The sequence below is a fragment of the Triturus cristatus genome, chromosome 5_2 (assembly GCF_964204655.1).
Source record: "Triturus cristatus chromosome 5_2, aTriCri1.1, whole genome shotgun sequence".
Lineage (NCBI taxonomy): Eukaryota > Metazoa > Chordata > Amphibia > Caudata > Salamandridae > Triturus > Triturus cristatus.
Genome location: NC_140588.1, coordinates 1,125,695,852 through 1,125,721,678, shown reverse-complemented (window position 1 = coordinate 1,125,721,678; position 25,827 = coordinate 1,125,695,852). Strand labels below are relative to the sequence as shown.

At 47.3% G+C, this 25,827-nt stretch overlaps 1 protein-coding gene across 1 annotated transcript in view; it reads left to right on the top strand.

The window, feature by feature from the left end:
• The window catches only part of LOC146829879 (vomeronasal type-2 receptor 26-like), a 135,529-nt gene that overhangs the window by 84,045 nt on the left and 25,657 nt on the right, over window positions 1-25,827 (top strand). Inside the window, exon 4 of the mRNA XM_085606555.1 lies at window positions 20,559-20,568. Coding sequence (XP_085462681.1) covers window positions 20,559-20,568 — 10 coding nt within the window. The remainder of the gene's footprint in view (window positions 1-20,558; window positions 20,569-25,827) is intronic.

Below are 25,827 nucleotides of genomic sequence, written 5' to 3'. Positions count from 1 at the left end.
CAGAGGCCCAGCCCCATTTTTCCACTACTCTGCAAACGTGCCTCCTGGCGCGCTCTTGGTTGGGGATGAAGTCCCCTTTACTCTTGAGGGTCCTTGTGGGCCAACTAGCCCACCTGTTACATCCGGTAAGCCCCACATACGAGGTGCTCGGAGGCCATACCCCTTTTTCTACCACTCTACAAATGCACCTTTCAGCGCACTGCTGGTGGGACTATGAGGTCCCTTTATCTCCTGAGGGTCTTAGGATTAAAGTGGACTTTGTCCCCCAAGCAGGAGAGCTCCAGGATGTGTGTTTGCAGAGGGGTGGAGAAAGGGGGCATGGCCTCCGAACACCTCTCAGCAATCCAGTTGTATGGGACTTACAAGAGTTAACAGTAGGGCTAATTGGCCCACAGGGCCCCTCAAGTGGCAATGGTACTTCATGCCCCAACCAAGATCGCACCAGGGGGCACATTTTGGCCCCTAAGAACCCACAGCAGTGAAGGATACTTCATCCCCCAACCAAGAGTACCTCAGCAGGCACGTTTGCAGACTGTTGGAGTAAGGTACCATGGCCTGCTATCAGAACTCAGCAATTTTACTATGTGGGACTTACTGGAGGTAATAGGAGGAGTATTTGGCCACAGAGGATATCACCAGTAGGTCCCATACAGCAGGATTGCTGAGAAGTTGTCAGAGGCATCCCCCACTTTCAACACCACTCTGCAAGTGTGCCTCCATGCACACTATTAGTTTGGGGATAAAGACACCTTGGCTCCAGAGGGACCTTGGTAGCAAATAAGCCCTCCTGCTACTTCCTGTAAGTCCAATGCAGCAAAATTCCTGAGAGCTAGATGGAGGACCAGCCCCCTTTTTCCACCACTCTAGATACATTACTCCTAGTTAACAAAACCTAAGAAATTCACTAAAAAACAAAGGTTACAGGGACATTATATTTAGCAAATAAAATTGTAAAAACCTTAGAAATTCACTAAAAACTTAAATGTTGCAGGGAAATTATATTTAACAAATAGAATTTTAAAAAATCCTTAGAAATCGCTTAAAAAACCTAAGGTTTCAGGGACGTTATAGTTAGGCTGGCATATCTCTTGTATAAAGCCTGTGAAATTCAGCCGTTGTAGTTAACTGAGCTAACTATAACTTGCGCCCCCACAAATTATTGCATATGATGTCACATATTACACCCCACTTATGACATGGTCAATGTTATCACTGATGACATCTCAAATGACATCACTGATGCAGCCACTTATACACCAACTGTATGACTGGCTGTATGGGTGTATGACTGGAAATAACAGTGGCTGTATTTGTGAGTGACTGGCTGTATGAGTACCTGTATGGTTGAGTGAGTGGATGTGTATTTAGACCTATGAATCAGTGAGTGGGCATGTATGTACTGTTATTGATGTGTCAATGATTTCAAGCATTGCAGTATGAAATTTGGAGTGAGTGTATGAAAGGTTATTTCGGGGTGTGAGTAGGCGATTATGATGATGATATCATTGCTGTCATTTGAGATGTCATCAGTGATGTCATCAGTGATGTCACTGACCATGTCATGAGTGATGTAATATGTGATGTCATCAGCAGTGTATTGCAGAGGCGCAAGTTATAGTTAGCTCAGCTAACTATAACGGCTGTATTTCTCTGGTTTTGTGCAAATTGAAATATCAGCCTACCTATAAAGTTCCTGTAACCTGTGGCTTTTTCAGTGAATACCTCTGTTTTTTAAATTCTTATTGCTAACTATAACGTCCCTGAAACCTGTGTTTTTTTCAATTAATATATATATATGTATAATATATATATATTTAACTCAGTGTGCACCTACTGTTTCCACATCATACCCATGCTGCCAAAGGTCTTCAAATGGTTGCCTCAGAACACCAGACACACTGTCACGCATGCACTCATCACTAGCAGTCTGGACTACAGCATTGCCAGAATCTCCCTAAAACTCCTACACAAACTTGAAACCATCCAGAATATCACTTTAAAACTCATACTTTACCTCCCACTCCGTGCCAACATCAGACTGCACCTCAGGTAGCTTCACTGGCTCACCATTCAAAAGCACAGCTAAATAAAACATATGACATATAAATATACATATTTTTTTTAAATGCATATACCTTTTCCATACAATCATTCACAATGAACATGTGCATTTCACAGATAACTTTAAAGTCTTCATATATATATATATATATATTTAGATGTTTATTGTAAAGGCATGTGTTGTAAATTTATGGTCATGTCTGTATTGTTAAGGCATGCGTTGTAATGGCATACAAACTGTGTGGGATCTCTGCTATGTAAGAGAAGGTGGAAGAGTTCAGGAGCTTAGTTTACTTCAAAGGGACAAGTGGAGTACTGTCCATTCATAATCAAGTGTAAAGGGCAGCCTGAGAAATAGCCATAATACAGCTACATTTTGATTTGTTTTGAAAATGGGAAAACAGTGCTGCGGATTAAAGTGTCTGCTTTTTTCCCTGCAAATGGTATCAACAAAGGGTTTGTGGTGCTGAAATCACCATCTTCCCAGATCTCAGGGACTAACAGACTTTTGTCAGAAAACAAACATTTTTTGCACTGTTTTTTTTTTACTGGGACATAGCCTATTTTTGCTATTTTTTGTGCATTCAACCTCCTTCCAGTTAAAGGTAGAAATGGGTATGAAAGCAATAATGGATCCTGGAAAGTTATACATTTCAGACAAGACAAAATTCTGAATTCAACAAGGGGTCAATTGTTTAGACCCTTCAAGGTTTTTTAATGGAATCTAACAGTTGAAAATAGGAAAAGTTCAAAATGAATTGAAAAAAACGCCATTTGTGCCAACGTTTTCACCTGTAATTTCTTCTAAGTATGTCAGATTTTTTTAAAGCAATAGGCTGTGAAGTTCGCTGGACCATTCTGGTTGTGGGGATCAATAGGACTTATAGGTTCACCAAGAAACTGACAAACCCAGAGCCAATAACTGAGAAGCGTCTTGCAATGTTTTTTTTTTGTGTACCGGTTATATAGCAATTAAATGGGAAGAAAATATAGAGTTTAGAAACTGTAGCTATTTGCACATCTCTGAAATTGTGGGTACCCATACTAGCATGTGAATTATAAGACATTTTTCAAAGTGATTTCTTTGTTACACATTGTCCTACATTTGGAAATGCATCGAAAGTTAATAGGTAATCCTGTATTCCCCTGTGTCTCCCGATAAAAATGGTACCTCACTTTTGTAGGTAGGTCTAGTGCCCGCGAGAGGAAACGGCTCAAAACGCAACGTGAACAAACCACAATTTTACAGTGAAAACTGACCCTTTTTTTCAAAGTGCCTAGCTGTGGATTTTGAACCCTAGCTCTGCCGGCAACTAGGGAAAGCTAGCAAACCTATACAATTTTGAAAATTAGACACCCAGGGGAATCCATGATGGGTGACTTGTCTGGTTCTCACCAGGTTCTGTTACCCAGAATCCCTAGCAAACCTCAAGCTTGGTAAAAAAACATTTTCCCCCCATTTCTGTGATGTAAAGATGTGGAATCTGTGAGGTTCCGCACAATTCCACCCACCTTGCATTCCCCGAAGTCTTCCAAGAAAAATGGTACATCACTTGTGTTGGTAGGCCTAGTGCCTGCGACAGGAAATGGCCCAACATGAAACATGGACACACCACATTGTTACAATGAAAACTGGCCCTTTTTTTGTAAAGTGCCTAGCTGTAGATGTTGAACCCTAGCTCTGCCGGCACCTAAAGAAACCTAGCAAACCTATGCATTTTTTAAAACTAGACACACAGGAGAATCCAGGATAGGGTGACTTGTGTGGCTCATACCAGTTTCTGTTACCCAGAATCCCTTGCAAACCTCGAACTTTGTATAAAGAACATATTTTCCTCACATTTCTGTGATGGAAAGTTCTGGAATCTGCGTAGATCCACAAAATCCACCCCTCATCCCTCAAAGTCTTCTGATACAAATAGTACCTCACTTGTGTGGGGATAACTAGTGCCCACGATAGGAAATGGCCCAAAACGCAATGTGGACAGATCAAAATTTTACAGTGAAAACTGATATATTTTTACTAAGTGCCTCACTGTAGATTGTTAACCCTTGCTCTGCCGGCACCTTGGAAAACCTAGCAAACCTATAAATTTTTGAAAATTAAACACACTGGGGAATCCAGGATGGGGTAACTTGTCTGGCTCTCCCAGAATTCCTTGCAAACCTCAGACTTTGTAAAAAAAAAAAAGATTTCCCCACATTTCTGTGATGGAACGTTCTGGAATCTGCATGGGTTCACAAACTTCCACCCTCCCCACATTCTCCAAAGCTTCCCGATAAAAATGGTACCTCACTAGTGTGGGTGGGTCAAGTACCCGCGACAGTCAAGGGCCATAAAAGTATTGTGGACACTTCAAAATTACCTATCATAAAAAGACCTTGTTGTGGGTGGGGCACCTTGGTGTTTGGCCCCGGACTCAGCAGCCATCTATAAAAACCAACCAAGCCCACACATTTCTGAAAACTAGACACCCTGGGGAGTTCAGTGAGGTATGGCTTGCATCGATCCCCCAACATTTTCCTACCCAGAATCCCCTGTAAACCTCAAATGTTGTTGAAAAAATAAAATTGTTCTCAACTATTTGTGTGGGAAAGTTGTAGGATCACTGGGCTGACACAAATTTCCTACCAGCCAGCATTCCCCCTGGTCTCCCGATAAAAATGGTACCTCACTTGTGTGGGTAGGGATAGTGGCCGCAACTGGAAATGGCCTAAATCGTACTGTGGAGACTTCAAAATTACCTAAAACTACCTGGTTTTGCAGGGGGAACCTGGTATTTTGGCCCCAGGCTCGTATCCATCTAGGGAAACCTACTAAACTCATACCTTTCTGAAAACTAGACACCATGGGGAGTCCAGTGAGGTAGGGCTTGCATGGATCCTCTAAAGTTTCCCTACCCAGAATCCCCTGCAAACTTCAAATTTAGCTAAAAAAACTGGTGCCAAACTACTCCTCCCAATAAACTTACACCAATGCCAGTGTGGAACTTATTTAAACATGTACTCAGAGGGCAACTCAGAGAAAAACCTGGTGTGGTCGCAGACTGGTTTTAGGCTGCCTGCCACCACCAAACAGGTTTCTGAACCCCTGGGTTGAGAGCCCCACTTTCCGGGACCAGATATAAAGCACATCCTGGGCAGAGTTGTCACATCTATTCTCCCAAGATGGGCAAGGTGGTCAAGAGGGGAGCTTCAAAGGCCTGCCGCCTCTGTAATGTGAGCCCAAGCCTCTGCTGCTAGCAGTAGATTGCAGCACCGGTTTACACCCCCATTTGGGTGGAAAAACCGGTGAATAAAACTAGGAAGAATAGGAATTGTGCCCACCTCTGTCAACTCCAACCCAAGGCCGGGCATACACTCGGATCCTTCTTCTTCACTACAGACATTGTATTTTTGATCAATACTATTCCATAAAAATAGACATGCAAAAATGTACTATTTACTTTGGGACAACATGCAGGATAATACCTAGCTTTTCTGTGTTTATTTTGCATAGTGGTCTGTTGCCACATGTAATATCAATGCTTAGGTATTTGAATGAGGAGATTGTGTGTTTGACTGAATGGCTGTTACAGAGAATGCAGATATGTCTCCCCCTGGCTTGCTGAGTCTATAGGATCTGGTGATGTCGTAGCTAGGATGTCAAGGATAGGTGAATAGGAAGCATTTAGTTACTTTTCAGTCAAGAAAAGGAGGGCAAGCTCATGTGTGAGGATAAGGTCAGCAATATCCACTGCATGTCTTGTAGCCGATCTGCAATTGAGTAGCATGCATTTCCAATTGGATCTGGTGCTTGTTGGCGAAGTCTAAGTTAGGGTGACATGCATTACGCTTTGCTGTGATGGAGAGATGCACCCATGTTCCCCCATATCTTTCCCTGCATGCTTTCACTATATTGAGAAAAGCCTCTAGGTTTTGCTTGCTTGTTTTCTACTATTCTTCCTTGCACAGCAACTCACACCTCCTATTTGCTATCAGGAAGTCTTTTCTACATTTTAGGTTGAGCCTATCAGACAGTGAAAGTGTCATGTGGCCCTTAGGGATACTGTTGCCTTCACTAAGTTAGCATGAGCACGCTGCAGCTTGCCCACTACTTTGCGCATGTTAATGTATGAATTTATTTTTGCAGTCTTTTAATGAATGCTTTCACATGAAAACTCATCATTGTGTTCACACTCTGCATGTTCCTGGGATTATGACTGAACATTATGTACAAAGTCAAACAACAAGGCCCCTTGTTATTTTGTTCTGGCCAGGCCTTAGCCCTAAGACAAAACATACCGATGCAGCTGTTGTTTGGAAAAATGTACTTGGCTTTTATTAGAATACACAAATAGTTAGCACACATTTGGAGAGGGACCTTTCCAGAGAAAAGAGCGAGACAGCACCTATCATGTAGATCTATTCTCTATAGGCTAAGGTATGGGGTCTCCTGACAAAGCCCAGAGATCTTCTAATATATAATAATACTGCTTCTTAGCAAGGGGAGGGAGGCTAGGCTCCATTGTCTTTCCATGATGACATCTCCCTTCATGATTTATCGACTAGCTTCTATGCTGACTATATATTTTCCTGCTTGTCGTGGCATATCTACTGCACGTTAGGGCACGTTAGTTAAAATAAATATTTTAAACTGTTTTTTGCCTCTGTCAGATTTTATAGTGAACAAGTACAAGGGTTCAAGTGAAAGGATGTGTCTTGTTACCTCGATTCCTGAGAGATCGGGGAGGGTTGTGTTCTGGGGTGTCTAATAATTTTTTTCTCTGTGAGTAAGTAGGCGAGCACGTGAGACACTATAGCTAGTCTGTCCTGGGCTCGTGGGTACTAAGGTGGTAGGAAGACTCAGTCCCTATACACCCAGGTCCTATAATCCTGCGCATAGTTTTGTTTTGTGCAGAATATCTGCAACAAAAGCTATCTCGTTAGAAAGACATAATATGAACTTACCAAGGAAATACTGGGTTTTGCTGTCCACCCATTGCTTGCCATTCATTTGCTTTACTGTCACTCTCTTTTGCTCATTTCTTATTTGTGTTCCAGCTTGTCAAACTTGTATTTGTCCCTCCTATGGAGAATGTCCTCTTTACCATCTCTTTGATTGTCTGGCTTCCACTGCTTGCCTTCAGGAGACTACTCTTTTCATTGATAGTGCATGTATATCTCCCTTCTCCCCATCCATGTTACCCTTTCACCCCATTTACTTCTCTCCCATCACAAGCACTCATGTTGTACTCTCTTGACTGTGTGTGTTCCCCCTCCATGATACATTTTGCTTTCTTTTTCATAATGTTGCTTCTGCTCCCGCCAGCTGTATTGCTTTTACCCATCCCCTCCCAATTCAATCCAACGTCATTTTAATTTATTTTTTTTAAATATTAGTGCTTTTGAGCTATGTTTTAAAACAGCAAAATCATGTTACTTTTTAATAATGTAGTGATTGTAGGAAGCTGGTTCTGTAAATGGTATATCACTAGGGCGATATACCGTACAGAGAGTCCAGAGATTCCTCCAGAAGTGTACTGGGCTAACTGCAAACCCAAAGTGCTCTCTTTGTGGTAGTGTGGTCGACCAGCCTTAGGGCTAACACAGAGGAGTGGGAGACATTTGTTGTGCACACACTGACCAATAAATGACACATGACCCAAAAAAGGAGATTCACACCAATTTTATAAAAATAAGCTTTGCCCAAGATTTATTTTAAGGTCAAAACCTTTGCAACAAAAGAAAGTATGTTTGTTAATGGGAATTCTTCTCAGTTTCAAAAGTGGACACAGTACAATTTTCAGTCTCTGACAATTAAACTATGAAGGAAAACAATAATGCAGTTTTACGGGTAAGTGAACATCTTACACATACAGTCTTGGGATTGCAGGATCAGCAGATGGCAAGGTTCAGGTAAGGACTAAAACTGCACCACCGGCAGCACAGGTCATGTTGAATATCAGGCCCAATGTTACCCAAAGGAGACTGGGGTGCTCAAAGACACATTGCTTGCAGGTAAGAAAAACGGCTGCAGGGCTCAAGCTTAGGAGGTTTAGGCAAGCACAGGGGGGGTCATAAGGCAGAACCAAACATGCACCACCACTGGCACAAGGGTGACCAGTTACAGGGTGCAAACACAGTATCAGGTGAAGCAATTCAATGGAGAAACTCAGTATGGAAAACAGGCTGCAGGTGATGAACTGGAAGCTGCACAAAGGAAACCTGCAACTGCAGAGGTTGGTTAGGGTGTTGAAGGTCACAGGGACAAAATATTTCATGCTCTTCAAGGCCTGGGGGTTCATGTGCAGTTGTCATTTGATGTCCTTTGATGTCCTTTGATGTTGAGTTTCTCTTACTGGAGCTGGCTGTGGTAAGGGGTGCCTTTGGATTCACACTCCTGGTGTCATTCTTCAGTCCGGGAGGGGTCAGCCAATGGACTATGGGGGATTGCTGGGGGACCTTTTCCTGATCAGTGGGCCACTTGGACATAGGTAGGGGGTGTCAAAGGCAATTTTGATGTCACCTCAATACGTTTTGGGCCCTTGCCTGTCGCGGGAACTTGGGCCTCCCACATGAGTGAGGCACCATTTTTATCTGGATACCTGGGGGAATGCTGGGTGGTGTGACATTTGTGTCAGCCCAGTGATGCCACAACTTTCCCACACAAAAATGGGTGGAAAAAGTGATTTTTTCAGATAAATTTGAAGTTCGCAGGGGATTCTGGATAAGAAAACGTTGGAGGATCCACGCAAACCATACCTCCCTGGCATCCCCTAGGTGTCTAGTTTTCAGAAATGTATGGGTTTGGTAGGTTTCCCTAGCTGGCCACCCAGCACGGGGCCAAAAATCCAGGTGACCCCCCTAGCAAAACCAGGTTGTTTTGTGATAGGCAATTTTGATGTCGCCTCAATACGTTTTGGGCCCTTGCCCGTCACGGGTACTTGGGCCTCCCACTTGAGTGAGGCACCATTTTTATCAGGAGACCAGGGGGATGGCTGGGTGGTACACTACCCAAACAACACTGCACTACCCTAAACCCTAAAACAAAACCCCCAGTATGACCCCCTACACTGCCCGAACAAAACTGGACTGCCCTAAGCCCTGAAACAAAACCCCCAGCATGACTTCCTACACTAGTCAAACACCATTGTACTACCTTAAACCCTAAATCACTACCCCCAGCACGACCCCCTACACTACCCAAACACCACTGCACTACCCTAAACCCTGAAACCCCACCCCCAGCACGACCACCTATACTGCCCGAACAAAACTGGACTGCCCTAAGCCCTGAAACACCACCCCAGCACAACCTCATACAACCCCTGAACACAACTGCAATGCCCTAAACCCTGAAACACCACCCCCACACGACCCCTACACTGCCCGAACACCACTGCATTCCCTAAACCCTGAAACACCACCCCGCATGACCCATTACACTACACAAACACCACTGCACTACCCTAAATCCTGAAATACCACCCCCAGCAAGACCCCTACACTGCCCGAACAGCACTGCCATAAACCCTGAGACACCACCCCTAGCACGACCCCCTACACTGCCCGAACACCACTACACTGCCCTAAACCCTAAAACACCACCCCCAGCATGACCCCCTACACTACCCAAACACCACTGCACTGCCCTAAACCCTAAAACACCACCCCCAGCACAACCCAATACACTGCTCGAACGCCACTGCACTGCCCTAAACCCCAAAACACCACCCCCCATCATGACCCCCTACAATACCTGTACACCACTGTACTGCCCTAAACCCTAAAACACCACCCCCAGCACTACCCCTTACACTACACAAACACCACTGCACTACCCTAAACCCTAAAACACCACCCACAGCACGACTCCCTACACTACTCAAACACCACAGCACCTCCCTAAACCCTAAAACACTAGCCTCCAGCACGAACCCTACAATACAACACTGCACTACCATAAACCCTAAAACACTGCCACCCGCACAACCCCCTACACTACCCAAAGACCACTGCTCTACCCTAAACCCTAAAACACGACCCTCTACACTACACAAACAAAGCTGTATTACCCTAAACCTTAAAACACTACCCCCAGCACGACCCCCTACACTACAACACTGCACTACCATAAACCCTAAAACACTGCCACCCGCACAACCCCCTACACTACCCAACACCACTGCACTACCCTACACCCTAAAACACTACCCCCTACACTACACAAACACCACTGCACATCCCTAAACCCCTGAACACTACTCACAGCACGACCCCCTAAACTAAACAAACACCACTGCACTACCCTAAACCCTAAAACACTACCCCCAGCAGTACCCCCTACACTACCCAAACACCACTGTACTACCCTAAACCCTAAAACACTACCCCCAGCACAACCCCCTACACTACCCAAACACCACTGCATTGCCCTAAACACTAAACACTACCCCCAGCAGTACCCCCTACACTACACAAAGACCACTGAACTACCCTAAACCCTAAAACACTACCCCCTACACTACACAAACTCCAATGCACTACCCTAAACCCTAAAACACTAACCTCAGCATGACCCCCATATACTACACAAACACGACTTCACTGCCCTAAACCCTAAAACACTACCCCCAGCAGTACCCCCTACACTACCCAAACATCACTGCACTACGCTAAACCCTAAAACAGTACTACCAGCAGTACCCCTACACTACCCAAACAACACTGTACTCCCCTAAACCCTAAACCACTATTCCCCCGCACGACCCCCTACACTACCCAAACACCACTGCATTTCCCTAAACCCTAAAACACTCCCCCAGCCAGACCCCCTACACTGCCCGAGCACTACTGCACTGCCCTAAACTCTGAAACACCACCTCTAGCACCACCCCCTACACTGCCCGAACACCACTGCACTACCCTAAACCCTAAAACACTACCCCCAGCATTACCCCCTACACTACCCAGACACGACTGCACTACCCTAAACCCTAAAACACTATCCCCAGCATGACCCCTATACTGCCCTAACACCACTGCACTACCCTAAACCCTGAAACACCACCCCCAGCATGACCCCCTACACTGCCTGAACAAAACTGGACTGCCCTAAACCCTGAAACACCACCCCGCACGACCCCATAAACCCTTGAACACAACTGCAATGCCCTAAACCACGAAACACCACCCCTGCATGACACCCTACACTGCCAGAACACGACTGCACTGCCCTGAACCCTGAAACACCACCCCCGCACGACCCCCTATGCTTCCTGAACAAAACTGGACTGCCCTAAACCCTGAAACACCACCCTCACACGACCCCATAAAACGAATGAACACAACTGCAATGCCCTAAACCCTGAAACACCACCCCGCACGACCCCCTATGCTGCCTGAACACCACTGCACTGCCCTAAATCCTAAAATACCACCCTCAGCAAGACCCCTACACTGCCCGAACACCACTGCCCTATACCCTGAAACACCACCCCCAGGACGATCCACTACACTGCTCGAACTCCACTGCACTGCCCTGAACCCCAAAACACCACCCCCATCATGACCCCCTACACTACCCAAACAACACTGCACTACCATAAACCCTAAAACTGCCCCCCGCACAACCCCATACACTACCCAAAGACCACTGCTCTACACTAAACGCTAAAACACGACCCTCTACACTACACAAACAAAGCTGCAATCCCCTAAACCTTAAAACACTACACCCAGCACAACCCCTACACTACACAAACACCACCATACTACCCCAAACTCTAAATCACTATCCCCTACACTACACAAACACCACTGCACTACCCTAAACTCCTGAACACTACCCCCAGCACGACCCCCTACACTACCCAAACACCACTGCACTACCCTAAACCCTAAAACACTACCCCCAGCAGTCCCCCCTACAATTCCCAAACAGCACTGCACTACCCTAAACCCTAAAAGTACCCCCAGCACGACCCCTACACTACCCAAACACCAATGCACTACCCTAAACCCTAAATCTACCCTCAGCAAAAACCCCTACCCAAACACCACTGCACTACCCTAAACCCTAAAACACTGCCCCCAGCATGACCCCCTACACTGCTCGAACACCACTGCTCTGCCCTAAACCCTGAAACACCAGCCCCAGCACGACCCCCTACACTGCCCAAACACCCCTACACTGCCCTAAACCCTGAAACACCAGCCCCAGCATGCCCCCTACACTGCCCGAACACCACTGCACTGCCCTAAACCCTGAAACACCAGCCGCAGCATGACCCCCTACACTGCCTGAACACCACTGCCCTAAACCCTGAAACACCACCCCCAGCAAGACCCCCTACACTGCCCGAACACCACTTCCCTAAACCCTGAAACACCACCCCCAGCAAAACCCCCTACACTGCCCGAACACCACTGCCATAAACCCTGAAGCACCACCCCCTGCACGACCACCTACACTGCCAGAACACCACTGCACTGCCCTAAACCCTGAAACACCACCCCTGCACGACCCCCTACACTGCCCGAACACCAATTCACTGCCCTAAACCCTAAATCACTACCCCCAGCACAACCCCCTACAATACCCAAACACCACTGAACTGCCCTAAACCCTAAAACACTATCCCAGCACGACCCCCTACACTACCCGAACACCACTGCTCTGCCCTAAACCATAAAACACTACACCAGCACGACCCCCTACACTGCTCGAACAGCACTGCACTGCTCTAAACCCTAAAACACTACCCCCAGCACGACCCCCTACACTACCAAAACACCATTGCACTACCCTAAACACTAAATCAATGCCCAGCATGACCCACTACAATTTCCAAACAGCACTGCACTACCCTAATCCCTAAAAGTACACCAGCACGACCCCTACACTACCCAAACAACACTGCACTTCCCAAAACCCTAAATCTACTCTCAGCAAGACCCCCTACACTACCCAAACACCACTGCACGACACTAAACCCTAAAACACTACCCCCAGCACAACCCCTAAACTACACCAACACCACTGCACTACCCTAAACTCTAAAACACTACCCCAGCATGACCCCCTACACTACCCAAACACCAGTGCACTACCCTAAACCCTAAAACACTGCCCCCAGCATGACCCCCTATACTACCCAAACACAACTGCACTACCCTAAACTCTAAAACACTACCCCCAGCATGACCCCCTACACTACACAACCACCACTGCACTACCCTAAACCCTAAAACGCTACCTGCAGCATGACCCCCTATACTACACAAACACCACTGCACTACCCTAAACCCTAAATCTACCACCAGCACAACCCCCTAAACTACACAAACATCACTGCAATACCCTAAACCCTAAAACACTACCACCAGCACTACCCTGGTCCCCTACACTACACAAACACCACTGCCCTAAACCCTGAAACACCACCCCCAGCAATACCCCCTACAATGCCCGAACACCACTGCTCTGCCCTAAACCCTGAAACACCATCCCCAGCACGACCCCCTACACTGCCCAAACACCACTGCACTACCCTAAACCCTGAAACACCAGCCCCAGCATGACAACCTACACTGCCTGAACATCACTGCACTGTCCTAAACCCTGAAACACCAGCCCCAGCATGACCCCCTACACTGCCCGAACACCACTACTCTGCCCTAAACCCTGAAACACAAGCCCCAGCATGACCCCCTAAACTGCCCGAACACCACTGCCCTAAACCCTGAAACACCAGCCCCAGCACGACCCCCTACACTGCCCGAACACCATTGCACTGCCCTAAACCCTAAAACACCACCCCCAGCACGACCCCCTACACTACCCAAGACCACTGCACTACCCTAAACCATAAAACACTACCTCCAGTGCAACCCCATACACTACCCAAACACCACTGCACTACCCAAAACCCTAAAACACTACACCCAGCATTACCCCCTACACTACCCAGACACGACTGCACTACCCTAAACTCTAAAACACTACCCCAAACAACCCCATACAACCCCTGAACACAACTGCAATGCCCTAAACCCTGAAACACCACCCCGCATGACCCCCTACTCTGCCCGAACACCACTGCACTGCCCTAAACCCTGAAACACCACCCCGCACGACCCCCTATGCTGCCTGAACACCACTGCACTGCCCTAAATCCTGAAATACCACTCCCAGCACGACCCCCTACACTGCCCGAACACCACTGCACTGCCCTAAACGCTAAAACACCACCCCCAGCACGACCCACTACACTGCTCGAACTCCACTGCACTGCCCTAAACCCCAAAACACCACCCCCATCATGACCCCCTACACTACCCAAACAACACTGCACTACCATAAACCCTAAAACTGCCCCCCGCACAACCCCGTACACTACCCAAAGACCACTGCTCTACACTAAACCCGAAAACACGACCCTTTACACTACACAAACAAAGCTGCAATACCCTAAACCTTAAAACACTACACCCAGCACGACCCCCTACACTACACAAAAACCACCATACTACCCCAAACTCTAAATCACTATCCCCTACACTACACAAACACCACTGCACTACCCTAAACTCCTAAACACTACCCGCAGCACAACCCCCTACACTACCCAAGCACCACTGCACTACCCTAAACCCTAAAACACTACCCCCAGAAGTACCCCCCACACTACCCAAACACCACTGCACTACCATAAACCATAAAACACTACCCCCAGCAGAACCCCCTACACTACCCAAACACAACTGCACTACCCTAAGCCCTAAAACACTACCCCCAGCAGTACCTCCTACACTACCCAAACACCACTGCACTACCCTAAACCCTAAAACACTACCACCAGCACTACCCCTACACTACACAAACACCACTGCCCTAAACCCTGAAACACCACCCCCAGCAATACCCCCTACACTGCCCGAACACCACTGCTCTGCCCTAAACCCTAAAACACCAGCCCCAGCATGACCCCCTACACTGCCCGAACACCACTGCACTACCCTAAACCCTGAAACACCAGCCCCAGCATGACCACCTACACTGCCCGAACATCACTGAACTGTCCTAAACCCTGAAACACCAGCCCCAGCATGACCCCCTACACTGCCCGAATGCCACTGCTCTGCCCTAAACCCTGAAACACAAGCCCCAGCACGACTCCCTACACTGCCTGAACACCATTGCACTGCCCTAAACCCTAAAACACCACCCCCAGCACGACCCCCTACACTACCCAAGACCACTGCACTACCCTAAACCATAAAACACTACCCCCAGCACAACCCCATACACTATCCAAACACCACTGCACTACCCTAAACCCTAAAACACTACCCCCAGCATTACCCCCTACACTACCCAGACACAACTGCACTACCCTAAACTCTAAAACACTACCCCCAGCACGATCCCCTATACTGCCCTAACACCACTACACTACCCTAAACCCTGAAACACCACCCCCCGCACGACACCATACAACCCCTGACCACAACTGCAATGCCCTAAACCCTGAAACACCACCCCCACATGACGCCTACACTGCCCGAACACCACTGCACTACCCTAAGCCCTGAAACAACAGCCCCAGCATGACCACCTACACTGCCCGAACATCACTGCACTACCCTAAACCCTAAAACATCAGCCCCAGCACGACCCCCTACACTGCCCAAACACCATTGCAACGCCCTAAACCCTGAAACACCATCCCAAGCACGACCCCCTACACTGTCCCGAACACAACTACACTGCCCTAAACCCTAAGACACCACCCCCAGCACGACCCCCTACACTGCCCGAACACCACTGCACTGCCCTAAACTCTAAAACACCACCCCCAGCACGACCCACTACACTGCTCGAACTCCACTGCACTGCCCTAAACCCCAAAACACCACCCCCATCATGACCCCCTACACTACCCAAACAACACTGCACTACAATAAACCCTAAAACTGCCCCCGCACAACCCTGTACACTACACAAAGACCACTGCTCTACACTAAACCCTAAAACACAACCCTCTACACTACACAAACAAAGCTGCAATATCCTAAACCTTAAAACACTACACCCAGCACGACCCCTACACTACACAAACACCACCATACTACCCCAAACTCTAAATCACTATCCCCTACACTACACAAACACCACTGCACTACCCTAAACTCCTGAACACTACCCCCAGCACAACCCCCTACACTACCCAAACACCACTGCACTACCCTAAACCCTAAAACACTACGCCCAGCAGTACCCCCTACACTACCCAAACACCACTGCACTACCCTAAACCCTAAAACACTACGCCCAGCAGTACCCCCTACACTACCCAAACACCACTGCACTACCCTAAACCCTAAAACACTACCCCAGCACGATCTCCTACACTACACAAACATCACTGCACTACCCTAACCCTAAAACACTACCCTCTACACTACTCAAACTCCACTACACTACCCTAAAGCCTAAAACACTACCCCCAGCATGACCCCCTACACTACCCAAACACCACTGCACTACCCCAAACCCTAAAACACTCCCCCAGCAAGACTCCCTACACTACCAAAACACCACTGCACTACCCTAAACTTTAAATCTACCCCCAGCACGACCCCCTACAATTCCCAAACAGCACTGTACTACCCTAAACCCTAAAAGTACCCCCGGCACGACCCCTACACTACCCAAACACCACTGCACTACCCTAAACCCTAAATCTCCCCTCAGCAAAACCCCCTACACTACCCAAACACCACTGCACTACCCTAAACCTTAAAACACTGCCTCCAGCATGACCCCCAACACTGCTCGAACACCACTGCTCTGCCCTAAACCCTGAAACACCAGCCCCAGCACGACCCCCTACACTGCCCAAACACCACTGCACTGCCCTAAACCCTGAAACACCAGCCCCAGCATGCCACCTACACTGCCCGAACACCACTCCACTGCCCTAAACACTGAAACACCAGCCCCAGCACGTCCCCCTACACTGCCTGAACACCACTGCCCTAAACCCTGAAACACCACCCCCAGGAAGACCCCCTACACTGCCCGAACACCACTTCCCTAAACCCTGAAACACCACCCCCAGCAAAACCCCCTACACTGCCCGAACAACACTGCCCTAAACCCTGTAACACAACCCCCTGCACGATCACCTACACTGCCCGAGCACCACTGCACTGCCCTAAACCCTGAAACACCACCCCTGCACGACCCCCTACACTGCCCGAACACACTACCCTGCCCTAAACCCTGAAACACCGCCCCCTGCACAACCCCCTACACTGCCCGAACACCACTAACCTACCCTAAACCCTGAAACACCACCCCCTGCATGACCCCTACACTGCCCGAACACCACTGCTCTGCCCTAAAAACTGAAACACCACCCCCCGCTTGACCCCCTACACTGCCCGAGCACTACTGCACTGCTCTAAACTCTGAAACACCACCTCTAGCACCACCCCCTACACTGCCCGAACACCACTGCACTGCCCTAAACCCTAAACCACTACCCCAGCACATCCCCCTACACTGCCCGAACACCACCGAACACCACTGATCTGCCCTAAACCCTAAAACACTACCCCAGCACGACCCCCTACACCACACAAACACAACTGCACTGCCCTAAACCCCAAAACACTACCACCAGCACAAAACCCTACACCACACAAACAGAACTGCACTGCCCTAAACCCTAAAACACTACCCCCAGCCTGACCCCCTACACTACCCAAACTCCACTGCACTACGCCAAACCCTAAAACACTCCCCCAGCATGACTCCCTACACTACCAAAACACCACTGCACTACCCTAAACTCCTGAACACTACCCCCAGCACGACCCCCTACACTACCGAAGCACCACTGCACTACCCTAAACCCTAAAACACTACCCCCAGAAGTACCCCCTACACTACCCAAACACCACTGCACTACCATAAACCCTAAAACACTACCCCCACAGTACCCCCTACACTACCCAAACACAACTGCACTACCCTAAACCCTTAAACACTACCCCCAGCAGTACCCCCTACACTACCCAAACACCACTGCACTACCCTAAACCCTAAATCACTACCCCAGCACGATCCCCTACACTACACAAACATCACTGCACTACCCTAACCCTAAAACACTACCCCCTACACTACACAAACACTGCTGCACTACCCTAAACCCTAAAACACTACCCCCAGCATGACCCTCTACACTACACAAACACCACTGCACTGCCCTAAACCCTAAAACACTACCCCAGCTCGACCCCCTACACTAACCAAAGATCGCTGCACTACCTTAAACCATAAAACACAACCCCCTACACTACACAAACACCGCTGCACTACCCTAAACCCTAAAACACTACCCCCAGCATGACCCTCTACACTACACAAACACCAATGCACTAACCGAAACCCTAAAACACTACCCCCTACACTACAAAAATACCACTGCTCTACCCTAAACCCTAAAACACTACCCCAGCACGACTCCCTACACTACCCAAACACTACTGTACTACCCTAAACCCTAAAACAGTACCCCAGCAGTACCCCCTACACTACCCAAAGACCACTGCACTACCCTAAACCTTAAAACACTACCCCCAACAGTACCCCCTACACTACCCAAAACACCATTGCACTACCCTCAACCCTAACTCTACCCTCAGCATGACCCCCTACACTACACAAACACCACTGCCCTGCCCTAAACCCTACAACATTACCCCCAACATGACCCCCTACACTACACAAACACCACTGCACTACCATAAACCCTAAATCTACCCCAAGCATGACCCCCTACACTACAGAAACATCACTGCCCTACCCTAAACCCCAAAACACTACCACTAGCATGACCCCCTATACTACACAAACACCAGTGCACTACCCTAAACCCTAAAACACTACCCTCAGCGTGACCCCTACACTTCCCAAACACCCCTGCACTACCCTAAACCATAAAACACTCCACCCAGCACGACTCCCTACATTACCCAAACACCACTGCACTACCCTAAACCCTATATCTACACCAGCATGAACCTCTACACTACCCAAATACCACTGTACTACCCTAAGCCCTAAATCTATCCTCAGCACGACCCCCTACACTACCCAAACACTACTGGACAACCCTAAACCCTAAAACACTACCCCAGCACAACCCCCTACACTACACACACACCACTGCCCTAAACCCTAAAACAGTACATCCAGCATGACCCCTACACTACACAAACACCACTGCACTACCATAACCCTAAATCTCTACCCTCAGCATGACACCCGACATTACCCAAACAGCACTGCACTACCCTAAACCCTAAAATATTACCCCCAGCATGACCCCCTACACTACACAAACACCACTGCACTTCTCTAAACCCTAAACCACTACCCCCAGCACGAGCCCCTACGCTACACAAGCAACACTGCACTTCTCTAAACCCTAAACCACTACCCCCAGCACAACCCCTATACTGCCCAAATACCACTGCACTACCCTAAACCCTAAAACACTCCACCAGCATGACTCCCTACACTACCCAAACACAACTGCACTACCCTAAGCCTTATATTTACCCCAGCATGACCCCCTACACTACCCAATCACAACTGCACTACCCTATACCCTAAATCTACCATCAGCATGACCCCCTACACTACACAAACATCACTGCACTGCCCTAAACCCTAAAACACTACCCCAGCATGACCCCCTACACTACACAAACTCCACTGCACTACCAAAAACCTTAAATCTACCCCAAGCATGACCCCCTACACTACAGAAACATCACTGCACTACCCTAAACCCTAAAACACTACCACTAGCATGACCCTCTACACTACACAAACACCACTGCACTACCCTAAACCCTCAAACACTACCCGCAGCACGACTCCCTACACTACCCAAACACCACTGCACTACCCTACATTTTTTTAGAACTCATGGTCATTTACCATACATTCCTTTACAACAAAATTTGTTGTAAAGGCATGTATGGTAAATGACCATGCGTTCTAAAAAAATGTATAGTAATGACTTCACGATGTACAACGCATGCATGGTAATGAATGTGTTGTAATGGTATCGTGAAGTAAAAAAGTCGTTGTAACAGCTGTTTACCGATTGAAGCTGGCCCCTGTTCTTCAGTGAGTCGTTTATTTGATAAATTATGAGGAAGGAATGTTTTTTTTACCGAAAAGTGCAGTACCGTCTGTTGTATTGTGAAAGGGTTCAAGCGGCCTGGTTTCACTTCCTGTGAGAGAGTGGAAGAGTCTGTTTGGATCTAAAGGGGTTCTGCTGTTGGACGGGGCCGGCGCAACTCGTCATCAGAAAACACAGCTAATGGAAAGCGTTGTCCCCGAAGTGTGGAGCAGTGCCATGAGAGGTCAACGAGTGTGCGTTCCACCGCAATATGACGGTACCACGTGACCCATGTGCCGCCTCCAGTGTACGGAAGGCAGAAGTGGCATCCATCTCAGGTCCTCTTCAAGACCGTTTTAGCACTAATTCTACATTTTGGAACTAGGGCATTTTAACCTTGTTGTTCCTGCCAGATACAAAGAGAAGATACTGTGTTATTCAGTGCCTTTTCTGTGGGTAGTGGTGCTTGTCACTTCGCTGCCCTGCCGGTGCACACGACTGGGCTCCCTACCTCATGTGCCATCTGCAGGTCCTCTGCACTCGGATCACTGGTTTTGGTTTCTGGAGTGGCAACATAAACAGTTGCTCCCAAAGGACTAGCCTGAACACATAGGTGAATATCCCCTGCGCTAGGATTCTGTGGAAATTCTTTCCTAGCTCTCCCACGTCGACGACGATGTCATCATAGCACGGCTCCGTTCGCGACACCGTATGACATCATAGGAGCCATAAGAGGACCTCGTCAGCGTGCTGACGTCAGTTCCACCCATTTTTTTTGTGCCACCGAGGTAAACAGGTGGAGCAACACATTTTCACATGTATACATAGTATACTATATATATGTATATATATATAATACCTAGGTAGTTATAGTTAGGACCTATTATCCATAGGAAATCCGCTACATTCTATTTGGAATAACTTTGGTGCTGGTTGACGAATCTTCGTGAAATGTTCGATACTGGCGAGGCGCTCCGGTCCGCTTCTATCCTGAAAGTCTCGGGGTGATTCGTCAAGCAGGGGCCAAGAAAAAAGGGGTCCCAAAACATGTTTTCCCAATGCAATTTTCCATAGGAACCTTTAATCGCAGCTACAGCCCGAACTCCTGAACAGAATTACACCAAATTTGGCAAAAAGGTAGCCCTTGGTTCAGAGTCGTGCCTTTTGGTTAAATGGTGTAAATCCGTTGAGTAGTTCCTGAGAAAATCAAAAGTAAATTCACATATATATATGGGCGGAGCCTATCCACACATCTCATCGTGAGATCTGATTGGCTGTCAGCACTTCATCCAAGAAGTGTTGGCAGCTATCTTGGGACCAATATTCATGATAGCACCTCATTCAAAAGCATTGCAGTTAATAGAAGGTTTTAAGACTTTAGTTACATTATAAATCATTTGTTGATGGTACCATACTCATTTTAGGAATTGTGGTGTGTTCTCAGTAAAACATGTACATCCAACAAGGGCAGTGACTGTCAGTTGATTCCTTTGTGTTCTACTGCAGCTTCCCAGAGTGTTCTAAAGAACAACTAGAGCGCTAACAGTCCTACTTATTACAAACATATGGAACACCTGAAGCCATCATGATTGGAATAAAGTGGTAACTCTTAAAACCTTTAATTTAAAAAGTAACAAAATGAGGGGGTTCATTTTGCCATAGAAAGTATCATTAGTGCTGCAGAAAGAAAAATGAGGGCACATTTTGAGTGACTTCTCAAATCCTCTTCTATTTCATTAAAATATTCTGACATGCAGACTGAAACATGCACTTTCAATACCAGCAGCAAACTTCCCTGGTGAGCAGTAGCTTTACTACAGTGATCTAATGGGCAACTAGAGTGCTAACATTCTGAATTTATGGCGAATATGTGACACATCTGAATGCCTTCTTGATGAAATCAAAGTAAAAAACTGAAAGTATTTCCTACTGAGGAGAATGTAGTAAATGAGGAAATTAGGAAACTTCATAACAAATAAGTCACCCAAGATGGCCACTAGAGACAAAAGAGCCCAAATGTAGCACAAATATCACCCAGATGTAGCCCAAGTATAGCCTAATGACAGAATGTCCCAGAGTGTTCTAAAGAACAACCAGAGCGCTAACAGTCTTACTTATGACAAAAGTATGGCACACATGAAGCCATATTGATTGGAATAAGGTGGTAACACTTAAAACATTTAGTTTGCAAAGGAACAAAATGAGGGGGTTCATTTTGCCATAGAAATTATGATTAGTGCTGCGGAAAGAAAAATTAGGGCACATTTTGACTTCTCAAATCCTCTTCTATTTCATTAAAAAATTCTGACATGCATACTGAAACGTGGACTTTGAATACCAGCAGGAGACATCCCCGGTGAGCAGTATCTTTACTAAAGTGATCTAATGAGCAACTAGAGTGCTAACATTCAGAAATCATGGCAAATGTGTGACACATCTGAATGCCTTCTTGATGGAACCACAGTAATATACTGAAAGTATTTCCTACTGAGGAGACTGCAGTAAATGAGGCAATTAGGAAACTCCATAACAAATAAGTCTCCCAAGATGGCCACCAGAGACAAAAGAGCCCAAATGTAGCACAAATATCACCCAGATGTAGCCTAAGTATAGCCCAATGACAGAATGTCCCAGAGTGTTCTTAAGAACAACTAGAGTGCTTACTGTCTTACTTATGACAAAAGTATGGCATACCTTAAGCCATCTTGATTGGAATAAACTGGTAACACTTAAAACATTTAGTTTAACCCCTTGAGTGCCCATGACGAGATGGTCTCGTCATGGGCCGCGGTTGCGCTGTGCCCATGACGAGACTATCTCGTCATGAACCCCGCCCGCTAATTCAACGCCCGGCACAGGGCGGGGAAAGGGCGGGGCACACAAGGGGTTAAAAAGGAAAACAATGAGGGGGTTCATTTTGCCATAGAAATTATTATTAGTGCTGAAGAAAGAAAAATTAGGGCACATTTTGAGTGACTTCTCAAAACCTCTTCTATTTCATTAAAAAATTCTGACATGCAGACCGAAACATGCACTTTTAATACCAGCAGCAGACTTCCGTGGTGAGCAGTAGCTGTACTACAGTGATCTAATGAGCAACTAGAGTGCTAACATTCAGAATTTATGGCAAATGTGTAACATATCTGAATATCTTCTCGATGGAATCAAAGTAAAAAACTGAAAGCATTTCCTACTGAGGAGACTGCAGTAGATGAGGAAATTAGGAAACTTCATAACAAATAAATCTCCCAAGATGGCCACCAGAGACAAAAGAACCCAAATGAAGCACAAATATCACCCAGATGTGTCCCACATGTAGCCCAATGACAGATGTATGCAGACTTGTCAGGTATTGGAGTGCTTTACATGAGCATTGTTTACATCACACAAGAACAAATTCATTTTGTTTGTAGACATGGGGAGATTAAGTGATTTGACCAGAGTCACAGAATTTCGAGCTGAAGCAGAAACTCCAACCTGTTTCCCCAGTTGCAAAGTCTGCAGCTCTGGAAGTAACACCACATCCTCTTCCGTAAGTAAACTTGTAAACTTGGGGATTTATAGAGCGCAGTTGTTGCCCGAAGGCGTCCAAGCGCTAGGATAACCGTGACCTACAGAGAGCAGGGAAGGGGAAAGAAAGAAAAGACAACGGTTTAGCAGGCAGATGTGAAAAGGTGGGTCTTCAGTTGCTTGCGAAACATAGTCAGGTTCTGGGTGGCTCTAAGATGAAGTGGTAGAGCATTCCAGGCCTTAGCTGCGTTGTACATGAACGTCCTTCCGCCGGTTCTAAATCTTTTTATTCTTGGGACTACTGCTAAGAGAGTCTGGCTGGAACGAAGACTACGATTTGGGATGTAATGAGTGATCAGATCACGGGTAATGATAGGTCCCATGTCCCAGAAGGCTTGATGGGCTATGCATAGCGCCTTGAACAGAACTCTCTGCCGGACCGGTTACCAATGGAGGCTAGTCAGTCCGGTCCTCACTGAGTGACTGTGCGGGATTTTAAGTAGAAGGCGAGCTGCGCTGTTCTGTACAGTTTGCAGCCTCCGAAGGGTGTATTCTGGTGCACCCAGATAAAGTGCGTTGTTAAAATCAAGACGGGAGTGAATGAGCCCTTGAATGGCAGCCTGTTTGGCTTCCAGGGGGAGGAGGGGGAAGATTTTATTTAGCACTCTCAGAATGCCAAAACATGTGGCTGACAGTTTTGTGGCTTGGACATTGAAAGATAGTGAGCTGTCCAGCCACACCCCAAGACTTTTGATGGTATTTTTTGGGGTTGGAGGCGGTCCTAGGCATGGGGGCCATCGGGAAGGGGGAAGTGCCGGCTCTGAAGGTCCTAGGAGCATCAGCTCAGTTTTTTCTCCGTTCAATTTCAGAGAAGATGACGACATCCAGCTCCTCACTTCCTCCAGGCATTCTCTGAGCCCGCCTGGTGCAGTTTGAGATGCCTCCTGCGCCAGTGAGACCACCAGCTGCGTGTCGTCCGCATATAAGATGATTTTAACTCCAAATGGGCGGACGACACTGGCCAGTGGTCTCATATATAGATTGAATAGAGCAGGGCTCAGAGAGGAGCCCTGAGGAACTCCACAATTTAGAGGTCTACTGGAGGAAACTGAATCGCCATCAAAAACCCTGAAAGATCTGTTCCCCAGAAAGGATTCAAACCATGCCCAAGCTTTATCCTTGATCCCCACACAGGACAGGCGGCTTAGTAGGGTGTCATGACTCATTGTGTCGAAGGCCGCGCTTAGATCAAGGAGGATCACTGCCACTGATCCTCCCTGATCCAAGATTTTTCTCGCTTCCTCTACGACCATGAGGAGGGCGGTCTCTGTCCCGTGCTTAGGTCTGAAACCCGTCTGAGTGGGATCCAGTATGTGGTGGTCCTCTAGATAGTTCACTAACTGTTGGTTCACATATTTCTCCAAAACCTTGCTCAACCAAGGGAGCAGAGAAATAGGGCGGTAGTTAGCCAAATCAGACGGGTCCAGATTGGGTTTCTTGATCAGTGACCTAACCATGGCCTGCTTCCATACGGGTGGAACGGTGCCAGAGGAGATGGAAGAGTTTAATACCTCTCTGATGACGGGCAGGCTGGTATGGGATGCTGCCATTAGGATGTCAGGAGGGGCAGGGTCGGCCGGAGAACCTGATTTGACACTGAGGGCTAGTGATTCTAAAGTGGGGTGGTCTAGTGGGGGAAAGTGAGTTAAGCTGTAAGGGGTGGGGGAATGTGGCAGGCTAGGGAGGTTATTAGGTTGAGTAAACAGGTCGGTGTTTGGGGAAGAAAAAGTTGAATAGATTTTATTGATTTTCTGATAGAAAAATTCGGCTATGTCATTACATTGGGTGACAGATTTCTCGACATGCACCACAGGGGATGGGTTCGTTAGCTTTTTAACGATCTGGAAGATCTCTTTGGGTTTAGATCTGGCATTCAGGATTTTTTCGGCGAAATACGTCGACTGAGCTGCTTTTATTTGAGTTTTGTACTCGTTGATGGTTACACGGTACCGGGTTTTGTTAAGCGCCGATTTGTCTAAGCGCCAGCGTCTTTCCGCCCTTCTAC